The sequence below is a fragment of the Bufo bufo genome, chromosome 4 (genome assembly GCF_905171765.1).
Source record: "Bufo bufo chromosome 4, aBufBuf1.1, whole genome shotgun sequence".
Lineage (NCBI taxonomy): Eukaryota > Metazoa > Chordata > Amphibia > Anura > Bufonidae > Bufo > Bufo bufo.
This window is the reverse complement of record NC_053392.1, coordinates 48,505,824-48,518,048: the sequence shown is the minus strand read 5'-3', so window position 1 is coordinate 48,518,048 and position 12,225 is coordinate 48,505,824. Positions and strand designations below refer to the sequence as shown.

At 42.8% G+C, this 12,225-nt stretch overlaps 1 protein-coding gene across 6 annotated transcripts in view; it reads right to left on the bottom strand.

The window, feature by feature from the left end:
* The window catches only part of PKHD1 (PKHD1 ciliary IPT domain containing fibrocystin/polyductin), a 625,550-nt gene that overhangs the window by 576,183 nt on the left and 37,142 nt on the right, over window positions 1-12,225 (bottom strand). For 5 of the 6 annotated variants that reach the window (XM_040427208.1, XM_040427210.1, XM_040427212.1 and 2 more), the window contains exons 6-11: window positions 11,868-11,925; window positions 9,977-10,055; window positions 8,507-8,581; window positions 6,688-6,752; window positions 4,216-4,255; window positions 3,285-3,355 (exon numbers count right to left, since the gene is read on the bottom strand). In XM_040427208.1, coding sequence (XP_040283142.1) covers window positions 3,285-3,355; window positions 4,216-4,255; window positions 6,688-6,752; window positions 8,507-8,581; window positions 9,977-10,055; window positions 11,868-11,925 — 388 coding nt within the window. Of the gene's footprint in view, window positions 1-3,284; window positions 3,356-4,215; window positions 4,256-6,687; window positions 6,753-8,506; window positions 8,582-8,877; window positions 9,043-9,976; window positions 10,056-11,867; window positions 11,926-12,225 lie in introns of those variants that run through there. The other variant, XM_040427214.1, reaches the window with a different exon arrangement.

Here is a 12,225-nt window from a genome sequence, read left to right as displayed (position 1 = left end):
GAGCTTAGAAGCTAAATGCATACTGTTACACATTGAACTCAATAACACCTCGCAACAAAAAAAATCTTTTTGTCTGCTACTGGGCAAAAACCATTTGTCCTATACTAAATCGAGTGTGCCGATTACAAATCCGAAGTCAGAATTGTTGTAATATGTCACAAAATTTTGCTATGCATAAGTATGCCTAAATGAATTAAGCACTTGGAAAGCATTGAATAATTATGAACAGAACAAGTTTTACTCCAACAATTACCTGCGTAGTAAACAGTGTATGAAAATGTAACGGAATAACAATATTTCAAAAAGTCTAATTTTTTTGTTTAAAAGTCTTACTTGAGCAAGGCCTAGTACTGTTAGAAGTACTTCAGGCATCTGCTTTTGCGTTTGTGAACGGTCAGATTTTCCTGTTGCAAAAACCAGCAGTAGTCCCCCATCATGTTGGGATTCCAGCGGCCTCGATACCTGTTCTCCATTGTAGAAATATCTTTATGGAACTGCTCTCCATTTTCGTCACTTACATGTCCCAAATTGGGTGGAAAAAGTCAAGAAGGGAATGTAAGAAATGCACTTTCAATGACATTCGACCAAGTTTAATGTGAAGTGGTGGAAGATAAACTTGAAGTGGATTGACCAGTGATTTGTGTTGTACATTGTACTGACCAACTGTGTGCTCGACTCTGAGAGGCCACTGTCTCATTTTGTAATGATTGTTGTCATCACGACTGTTCCATAGGCACAAGAAACACAGATACTTTGTGTTCCCTAACTGTAGGCCAAGCAGCAGTGCTACCACTTTCAGGTCAGCACAAATGTTCCATTTATGTTCTGAGTATTTGATCATTTTCAAAATTAACTTCATAGAAGCATGGGTCTCTTTCATTCCAACTGCATGAGCCAATGGAACAGATGGTTTTTCATTACCATTGTGCAACAAGACACCTTTCAAACTTGTTTTGCTAGAGTCTATGAATAGCCTCCACTCATCGGGAACATGTGTACTAGGGATCGACCGATTATCGGTTTTACCGATATTATCAGCCGATATTGAGGATTTTGACAGTTATCGGTATCGGCATCTATTTTGCCGATATACCGATAACATATTGGGAACACAGAACGCGCAGCTCTCAGCGCTCTGTGTTCCTTCCGCAGCACAGGGGAGAAGGAAGCAGTGTCTCCTCCCCCTGTGCTGCTTCTGCCGCTGCCGCCAATGAGAGGAGAGAGGACAAGAGGAGGGGCGGGGCTGTGGCCACCGCTCCACTAATGAAGATAAGTCTTTCATTAATTCATATACAGGAGGCGGGAGCTGGCTGCAGAATCACATAGCCGGCTCCCGATCTCTATGAGCTGCAGCTGCGATCTGCGGTAGTTAACCCCTTAGGTGCCGCGGATCGCAGCTAACGCTCATAGAGGTCGGGAGCCGGCTATGTGATTCTGCAGCCAGCTCCCGCCTCCTGTATATGAATTAATGAAAGACTTATCTTCATTGGTGGTGCAGTGCACCCCCCCAAGCCCCCCAGTATTAATCATTGGTGGCGCAGTGCGCCCCCCACCCAAGCCCCCCCCCCAGTATTAATCATTGGTGGCAGTGGCCACAGGATCCCCTCTGCCCTGCTCCTCCGATCGGAGCCCCAGCTGTGTAATCCTGGGGCTCCGATCGGTTACCATGGCAGCCAGGACGCTATTGAAGCCCTGGCTGCCATGTTCAGCTCCCTGCTGCTGTGTGCACAAAGCACAGAGCAGCAGGGACAGTGTGAGATCCTATTCACCCTGATAGATCTCTATCAGGGTGAATAGGACAAGGGTTCTAGTCCCTAAGGGGGCTAAAAGTTAGTAAAAAAACAAAACACAAAAATATTAAGTATAAATGAAAAAGAAAGATTTAGAAAAAAAAAATACACGTTAACGATAAACATATTAATTTTCAGCAGATTTGTGAAGGATTTTTTTTTTTCCCAAAAATGAAAATTCCCAGAATATCGGTATAAATGATCGGCTATCGGCCTGAAAGTTCACAAATTATCGGTATCGGCCCTAAAAAATCAATATCGGTCGATCCCTAATGTGTACATACAACTCTATCATAAGACCATTTACACCAGTACAGAAGCATACATCGCTTTCCATTGCATAGTATGCAGCTAACTTGGTGCTGATGACAAAAGTGTGAAGTTGTGGTGCCTTGTTGTAGCAAATTCCATTCCTGAAGTCTAGAAGCTAGCAGTTCTGACTTTTCTTTACATAATGACAGATCTCTTAGAAGATCATCTAAATCTGATTGGCTCAGCAAGTGCGGCTGACCCTCCAGTTGTTCTGGATCAGGAAATACATTGTGAATTTCAACATCTTCTTCTTCATCAGGATCAGAACCGTCTGTTTCAATTGCCGTTCCTGCTGTGGGAGGGGCAGGCACTGGATTCTCTACATCGTGTGGTACTGGTTTATGAGCAGACTCAGTCAGGATACACAATTTGTGACTTGTTTCTCTTTGAATATCCGGCGATTTTAGTCATGAGAAAGTAACAGTCTGAATGGTGATTTTTCTGCTCACACCAAACCATAGGCACTGCAAAAGCCATTCCTTTCCTTTTACCATTCAACCACTGCGTTAGCCCAGAGTAACACACAGTGCAACATACATGAGGTGCCCAGCTTATATCTGGATCTCCAATTTTACAGTCAAAGTAATACTTGTAAGCAAGATGCACTCGCTTTGTCAGATTCTTGCGCTGATCATAAGTAGTGTATTTGCCACATATGTAGCAGAAATTGTCTGGATTGTTAACACATTTGCGTTTATCCATCTTAAGTTTCAAAACTGATAGCACTATAACAGATCACTTTATCAAAATCTGTCCAGCTTGCCTTATATACTTACTGCTGACATCAGCCTCAGTGCGTTCGGACAGGTAATAATGCATTAATATTATAACTGAATAGGCTTTGCATGTATAACTTAAAATCTAGACGTGTCAGGCAAATTCCGAGTTCATATTTGGAATCGGCGCGCTCATTTTAGTATAAATCACGTTTTTCTCTCAGTAGCAAAATCATTGTTGCGCGGTGTAATAATTCAGTATGCTGTAAGCTCCCTCTAGTGGTGACCACAGGCAGGCCTATGCAGGGACTTGATAAAATCAAGTTTGTATCATCAGATTAATTATCAACCTTCTTGACCTTTGTCTTCTTTCATTTGGCCTCCATGACTCAACAACTCAAACGCCATGCTAAAAACTTGCCTAGACCATAAGTGATAGGAATAAAACCAAAAAGTTGAACTGTACCTGAGAATGTTTGATATAGAAATAGTTCTTGTTTTGCACTGATGCTCCAGGCGTCTCTGCTCACTATGGACCTGTTCACACAGAGATCACTCAGCGACAATAAGAAACTCAAACATTTCCAAGGTTTAGGGAAATTTCTATTGGAACATGGAAAATATTTGTGCAAATGGCAATAGCAAGATCGGGATAATATATAGAGAGGGTTGAGTGGACAAAGAATCTGAGTCTGAGACCTATCCCTCCATCTAGCTATGCAGAACATTTTTTTTTTTGCAACCTTCAAAATATTTCAGTTCGTTCAGATTCTGGAAACCACCACCAAGCTGCTGTTGACTGATCTGTTATTCTAATCCTGTGTTTTTGTTCAACCATTTGAGTCCATAATGATTGGTTGCTGTGGATTTTCACAGGGTCATGTGACTTGAGTATTCACAAAAGCCATAATGAGAAAGAAATGATGTCACAGGATCCATCAACAGCAACAACAAATAGAATATTAGAGAATATTGATGACATGATGTGTGTATGCAAAAATGAATATAGTGGGCTCAAGAAAACTCACTAAAAAGGACTGCTTTTTTCAGAAACAGCGCCACTCGTATGCATGGCTGTGTTTGGTATTGCAGCTCAGTCTCATTTAACTGAAGACACAGGCGATGAACAAAAGTGGCAAAGTTTTTGGGAAGGAAATGACTCATTTTGTAATCAAGGACAACCCCTTCAGATTCACGTAGAGTATGAAAGACTTTTATGACATTCTAAAATTCATATATGTGATCGACAATCAGACAAAAGAACAAAATGAGCCTACTCTTTCTCGAGACTGCTAGTGCTCGCAGATGTCTGACAATTCATTAAAAATCTATTCGTTTTAAGACCCCCCCCCCTCCTTTTTGTGAAGAAACCTCCATATTATAACGGATAAACATACTTTCCTTTGTTGAATATAGAAAAGGTGAGGTTCTGTGAACCTGTTTGGAGGGAAACAGGAAACATTATTACAGCTGTGGTCCTGGATTAGATCAGGGTTTCTCAACTCTGGTCCTCGGAACCGACCTACCAGTCATGTTTTCAGGATTTCCTTAGTATTGAGCAGGTGATATAATTAGTGTCCATGCCTCAGGACTTACCACAGATATTCATTCTGTGGGATATTCTTAAATCCTGACTGGTAGGTGGGTCCCGAGGACCGGAGTTGAGAAACCCTGGATTAGATGAAGATTTTTTTTTTTCAGCAACAGTGCCACTCTCCTTCACAGGCTGTGTCTGGTACTGCATAAATCCCCCATTCATGTGAAAGGACATAAGCTACAATGCCAACTTCAGGCAAGAGAGGCACTGTTTCTAGAGAAAGAAGATCTATTATTTTAAACCTGGACAATCCTGTAGATAAAGAGCAATACCATTAGCCCCACCCGTGAGGTTCCTCTATTAGGGAATGCGGAGGGGTTTTTGTGTTTAGGACCCTTATCTATTATACAGAGTGGTGTGTGGATACAAGAGTATCTCTAGCTCTGGAGGAGGCATGCAGAATTGCCAAAAATAATCAGACAGCACGATGACTTTAGTTAGTACAATGTAATGCTTATGTTCCCTTGTGGTGGCGCTGCAGGAGAACTGAACACTTGCTGCCAGGTTCTCCACAGAGTACTACTGATTATGGCGGGTGGAGTAGTCTCAGCAGACTCCTGACAGATGTCAGATTATCAAGTAGTCCTCATTAAAGGTTATCCTCAGGATAGGTCATCAATATCTGATCAGAGGATTGGCATGGGATGAGTCCTGGCACCCCCAACGATCAGTTGTTTGAAGAGGCCACAACCCTCAGGTGAGCACCGTGGCCATTTATTTGGCCTATGATGTCACATACATCAATCACATGGACCAAGCGCAGCTCAGTCTAATTCAAGTGAATGGATCTGAGCTGCAATACCAAGCACAGCCTCTATACAATGTACGGCGCTGTGCTTGTTAAGCTGTAAGGAGGCTGAGGCACTCACTGGAGAACTGCAGCCTCCTGAAGCACCTCATCGGTGAGGGTTTCGGGAGTCAGATCCCCACCAATCACATAATAACTTATCCTGAGGATAGGCCATGAGTATTGTACTACTGAAAATACCTTAAATCAATTAGCCTTGAAAAAACCTTTAAAATCTGAATTGGGTATGGGACTCCCTCAGAATTTCCTTTAGTCAAACTAAAAAAAATAAAAAAAATACTGCAGCATTTTATCCCAGCCACCATCCATAAGGTACAAAATCTAAATCACCAATATTGTAGGGGAAGAAGTACAAAAAAATTATAAAGTAAGGGAGAAGACTACAAGACAAAATGGAGGAAGAATGAAAGTGTCCATAATAAGTGAGAAAAAAGGTGGAAAAGGGTTAACAAATTGGGGAACTGTGGGCTACGTCCGGGCAATTGAGCATAATCTTCTCGTATTGGTTCTCCAAATGTGAAATTAGGCCCTACTCTATGGAGAATTCTATGGAGAATTTCCAGGACTTGACTTGAGGATATCCATATCAGCTAGCAAAAATTTTGGTGAATGTTACTTACATATGCCCTTAGGAGCTAGTGAGATAGTAAGAGTCAAGATGGCTAGGAGAACAGTGAGAGTTTTTGATGTATTTTTGATACACATGTATGTAACTATCTGGGGTGCTGGGGCTGTTAGTACATCCAGTAATATACTCACTTGGTTAACTGTAGATATGGTCCAAGATAAGTTAAATAGGGCAAATGTGAACAAGGCTCCGGGTCCAGATGGATTACACCCAAGAGTTCTTAAAGAGCTCAGTTCAGTCATTGCTGTGCCCCTGTTTATAATTTTTAAAGATTCTCTAGGTACTGGTACAGTGCCAAGTGATTGGCGCAAGGCAAATGTGGTGCCCATATTCAAAAAAGGATCTAGGTCCTTCACAGGTCATTATAGACCTATAGGCTTGGAAAGTATAGTTTGTAATTGGATTGAAAGCTGGCTGAAAGACCGTGTCCAGACAGTTGTGGTCAATGATTCCTATTCAGAATGGTCCCAGGTTATAAGTGGTGACCCCAAGGTTCAGTGCTGGGCCCTTTATTATTTAATTTATTTATTAATGATATTGAGGGAGGGATTAATAGCACCATTTCTATCTATGCAGATGACACTAAGCTGTGTAGTTCTTTCAGTCTATGGAAGAAGTCCATAAACTACAAGTTGACTTGAACACTCTGAGTTATTGGGCATCAACTTGGCAAATGAGGTTCAATGTGGATAAATGTAAAGTTATGCATTTTGGTAGTAATAATCTGAGTCTCACTTCCTTATGGGACTCACGTTCCCACCTATCCCTTGGCTGAACTTGATGGACTTATGTTTTTTTTTAAACTGTATTAACTATGTAACTATGTAACTACTTACCAATGTAACTGCCCTCAGTCCTGCACCGGAGACTTCCAATCTCACCCTTCACCTCTATGGGGTACCTGTGAAGGGACAACAGGGCAGATCATCAGGATGGCGTGTACAGATTTTGATTTTAGAATGATTAGAATGCAGTGAGCGCCTCAGCTCCCTCTAGTGGTGGAAGCAAATAGAATAAAAGCCCAGAATTCAGGACCTAGATAAGAGAGGAGGTCAACATTGAAGTTTTGGAGCGGCCTAAATCCTTCATCTTTTTCCAAACCTTCTGCATCAGGAATGGTGACTGTGGGGTAAGATATAATGAAACATACATTCAAGAGATACTGGGGCAGATTTACTAATCTTGTAGACAGTCTAGACATGCGGCAGATTTATCACATTGTTTCAGGGTGGTTGATAAATCTGGTGCAGACACTTTTGTCTAATTTCATACCAACTATTGGTTGGCCTATGTAACATCCCAGAGTTATGTTACGAAATGCTTTTACCCCGCTACAACTTGTTAAGTGTATTTATACTGTCATCTAATGTGATTTTATCTAATATTCTCACAAATGTGCATTTTCTAAGCCTTGTAAATGTAAATTGCTGTAATTTCCATGTTCACCAGCAGGTGACAGCAATGTTAGCAGGGTCTTAGAGCCAGTTTAGTGTTTCTAGACTGGAATAGTACATTCCAGTTTAGCTCCCCCTCTGTGAGGAAGTGTGGAATGTTCCCACATCCTGCCTCATGGGTGGGGAAGGAAGTTCAGTTAATGTGCCAGCCACCCCTGCTTGGGGAAGGCTGTGCTTGTAGGAGCTCCCAGTTCTAGGGATCCAAGCCAGTATCTTTTCTCGGCTGAAACAAAAGATCATCATACCCAGTCTGAGCCCTTCAGCCTCAGCTGGTAGAAGCAAGCAGCCACCTCCAGAACTCCAGGAAGAACCATACCCTGTGAGCATAACTGTGAGTACCGTCCAGAGACCAGGAGAAGCCAAATTCCTCCTCAGCTAGTCAGTCCCCATACAGCAGAGGATAGTGCAGAAGATATAAATTCCTGCCACATTACAGAGCCACGAGGAGACGACTTATCCTGCAAAGAGCTCCAGGCACATGATAGAAGCAGAAGATAGATTCCTGCCACACATTGCCAATACCTGCTGGGACTTCAGACTAATGCTGTATCTCGCAAGGATGAAAGCTGCATATAGTAAAGACCAGTTTGAACTTTATTCCAAGTCTGGATCTCAATTATTGCTGCAAATCCCTCAACTACTCCTACTAGCAACACACTCATTTTATTGCAAGTGAGCCAGGATCCAGGAGTCCAGCCGTACTTAGGTAGGAGACACCGTTGACACTATTGCCACTATCACACAGAGACATTACACCGCTCTGGCATTCCTAACCTGGTACGTGAGTTGCAACACCTTAAAGGGCCCTGTGACTGTACCCTGCGCACGCTGCAATTGGCGTCACGAACAAAAACTATAGACTATTATACCCATATCCTGACCCACTGCATAACTTGGCATCCGTAGAACCGTACCACGCCCCGGCTCTAGTGCACTTACTTTGGCAAGAATTTTGCGGCAAAATTTCATCACAATTGAGGCTCAAAATGTTGAATCCCACTAAGTCAAACCCCCTTCCTGATAAGCCACACCCCTTCACAGGCTAGTTCTTGTAGATTTTAGCCAAAACTAGACACACCAAGTTGCGCAAAGTTGCACAAAAATGTGACGCATTTTACGACCAGGTCTAGGCGCGATTACATTAATGAATGTGGGGGTCTGACTTTTACAAGCTCCAGTGATTTGTGCTGCTTTAACTTACATGCTTTCAGAGATCCTGTCCACCAATGTGCAAACAGAGGTCCATCCATCCTGCTCAGATGTCATAATTATAGGACTGTGAAAAATGAATGGAAAAAAAAACACATTAAAAATAACATAAATCTAAAATAAAACTAAAGTTCTGATCAAAGGTGAACATTGTCCTGCTTCACTGAATCTTACAAAAAAAAATCAGTTTCATTATGAATTACTTTGTCGCCAAGCTCATCTCTTTGTAAATAGTGGGTACAATGACAGGGAGTGGTGATTGCGATCCCCCCGTCATTAAATCCCTTAGATACCGCGTTTATATATGATCGCGGGATCTGATATTAATAACACAGTGTAACATTTTTTAAAAATAATACTTACCCGATCCTTTTGCTCGCGAAGGGACAGCCACCGCCATCTTGCTTGAAGGTCTGGCACGAAATCTTGCATGGGCCAAGATGACCTCACCACGCCAGTCTGGTGACATCATATATCACCGTGCACGGGATTACGACCAAGATCTTCAAGCAAGATGGCGGAGGGCAGCCCGTCGCGAGTAAATGGAGCAGGTCAGTTTGATTTTGATTTTTTTTACACTATTTCTGGATAAATCGATTCGCTACTGCGAAGCATGATAAAAATTCTGATTTAGGCCTCTTGCACACGAACGTATTTTCTTTCCGTGTCCGTACTGTTTTCTTATGGAACCATTCATTTTAATGGGTCCGCAAAAAAAACGGAAGGTACTCCGTGTGCATTCCGTTTCCGTATGTCCGTTCCGCCAAAAAATAGAACATGTGCTATTATTGTCCGCATTACGGACAAGGATAGGACTGTTCTATTAGGGGCCAGCTGTTCCTTTCCGCGAAATACGGAATGCACACGGACGTCATCCGTATTTTTTGCGGATTCTGTTTTTTGTGGACCGCAAAATACATACGGTCGTATGCAAGAGGCCTTATCCTGAAATTCAGATGGAAGTCCACTTCGCTCATCACTAGATATAATAAAAAATTGTATATAGCCTCTAAGTTATTGAATAAATGGTATCTGTATAGCGCCACCTGCTGTTTGTTATTTTCCTTATTTCACTGTCCATCTTGCACATGCTCAGTTCCGTCTTTCAACTGCCACCAGCCATACCTACCGTTAGAAGCCATGACAAGTTACAGGGAAAGAGCTGCAGTACATTGTCACGTCCTGGATGATGTATGATTTTCATTTTTTACATTATTAATGGCATAACCCCTTCAATCTCCAGGGCTTGGGTGCAACTGTTACTTTCCAAAGAACAACAGCCATTGTTGTCTCTTTAGATGCCATCAATAATGTGCCATGTGTGATGTCATGCCTCCAAATGACATCACTGGCTTTGAGCCATATTATATCAAATTTCATAACTCTCGATACGGTGAGAGGATAGAACATATTGTCTACCCAAGGCAATGTTCAACTTTCTACCGCAACAATGACTACATACCCTTCAATATACTCAACATTGAAATCGTAGTCTTCGTAGTTGCTGGTCATAATCTTCCCAGACAGCTCAATGATGCCCCCTACAGCACAAGGAGTAAAGAAAACAAACAGACATAAACCATCATAGTAGCGGCAAACAGCCTAAGGTGCGTGTCAATAATTCTGTATGGTTCATTTAGCCTACGGTACTACTGGAAAGCAAAACTCGGGGGCTGCGACAACCTGGCATCAATCAGCATGAAAAATATTAATGGTTGTCAGCTGCTTATGATTCTGGATGTAATGTCAGGGCTGAAGAGCTATAATGGACTAGAACACTAATCCTAGAACCAAATGAGATATTATTTGCCTCCGCTGTTTGACAGTCTGCAGGATTTTCTTGTAGAAAATTTCCTGTAGAAATCTTGCGGAGAGCACAGGAGATAATTTGCAGATATGTTCAATTTGCAGCTAAGGAACAGCTGAGGAGAAATAACCAGCTGCAGACAGAACAGAAGAGGGGAGGCTCCTGCTGCGGCCCGATGTCCTACATCCAGACAAAGGACAGTGAGAAGAAATAGAAATTGGGGGGTACTATCTCTCCTTGGGGAGAGAGTGCCTTAATCGGCGTGAGGAGTCTTATAGGCCATACATTATCCTCTGGAATTTGGGTATGCAAATGAGCTCTTAACAAGCTCCGCCTCTAATGCCACCAGACGTAAGGCAGCTATCCTATAAGTCAATGTTCGACCCTTTAAATAGGCCTTGAGACATGACTCGGATATTAAATAAAGCCAGCACCTCATCTGCAGACATCTGTTTCGGGGTGGATGAGGTCCAATGACCTCGAAAGAGCTTACCTTCAGAACGTATAAATCTTGTAACAAAAGAGCTTACTGCAGATGAGTTGCTGGCTTATTTAGGTCGCAAAGCCTATTTAAAGGGGTTTTCCCCTCTCAGACAACGGGGGTATATAGCTAGGATATGCCCCCATTTTCTGATAGGTGCGGGTCCCACCTCTGGGACCTGCACCTACACCGAGAACAGAGCCCTGCAAGTTGTGGAGGGCACACTGCGCATGCGCAGCCACCCTCAATTCATTTCTAGGAGGCTGCTAAAAATAGCTGAGAGCTCTCGTTTACATCTATGGAGAGAGCACTTGGCGGTGGCTGGACAAGAAGAAACCGGGGGTCCTCCGACCACCACCTTCCCTCCTCCATTCTTGATATAGGTGCAGCACCTATCAGACAATGGGGACATATCCTAGCAATATGCACCCATTGTCTCCGATGGGTATACCCCGTTAAAGGGTCGAACACTGACTTATAGGAGAGCTGTCTTACATCTGCTGGCATGAGCTTGTTAAGAGCTCATTTGCATCCCTTTCTTCCAAGGAACAGGAAGACATGGCTGACCTGCTGTGACACAGAGAGATAATTTTGCAAAGTATTTTAGCACTTTAATTGTAATATGATGAGATTATGGGAAGGGCTGGGGTATATGGGGTATTTTCTACCTTATGTTTAGTGGCCACATTCTCTCAGTTTAGGGCTCTGGACTGGGGACACCTTTAGTGGGAGGTCATTCATTCACAGTTCAAGATTCTTACTGGGAAACAGTCAAGGAAACTTGTCTTAGGCCCGTCACACACCGCCAAATCACATCACGGGATCCCATAGGGGTGTGAAGGTCCTCAGCTATACCTAAGTTTATCCTCCGAGCATATCTGCATACATACTGTGCATATTACACCCTGTGCTGTACAAGCTCTGTGTACATACCTATACTGTGTGCAGGAGGCCTGAGCACCTCTGAACATTCAGCTTTTGATAATATTAGCTTTCGGCTGTTATCAAGAAGCAATTATTGCTAAATGTCAGTCACAAAATCTACAGTAATGCGACCATCCTTACCAGGAACTCCACCTGATGGGCCAACGTCATGAATTTCCGGAGTCTCTGCTGTTGAGAACTATATTCAAGTATCAAATAAAAGTAGTATAATTATATGGCAGCACAGTTTCTCTGAGTACACATATAGCAGCACAGTATATCTCTGAGTGTTGTAAGAAGGTACAAGGAATCATTGTGGATGATAGGTACGTGTCACGGAGGTTCCTGGCCTCGGTGGAGTAAGAGCAGGTTTTTATGTGTCAGCAGCAGTTGCTGTTTGACACCTTAATACTTAGTATGGCTGTATAGCTGATCCGGGACGGCTCTTACTGGGAGTAGTCAAAGTGCTGGGTGGGTGACTACTCCCCATGTTCCAGGC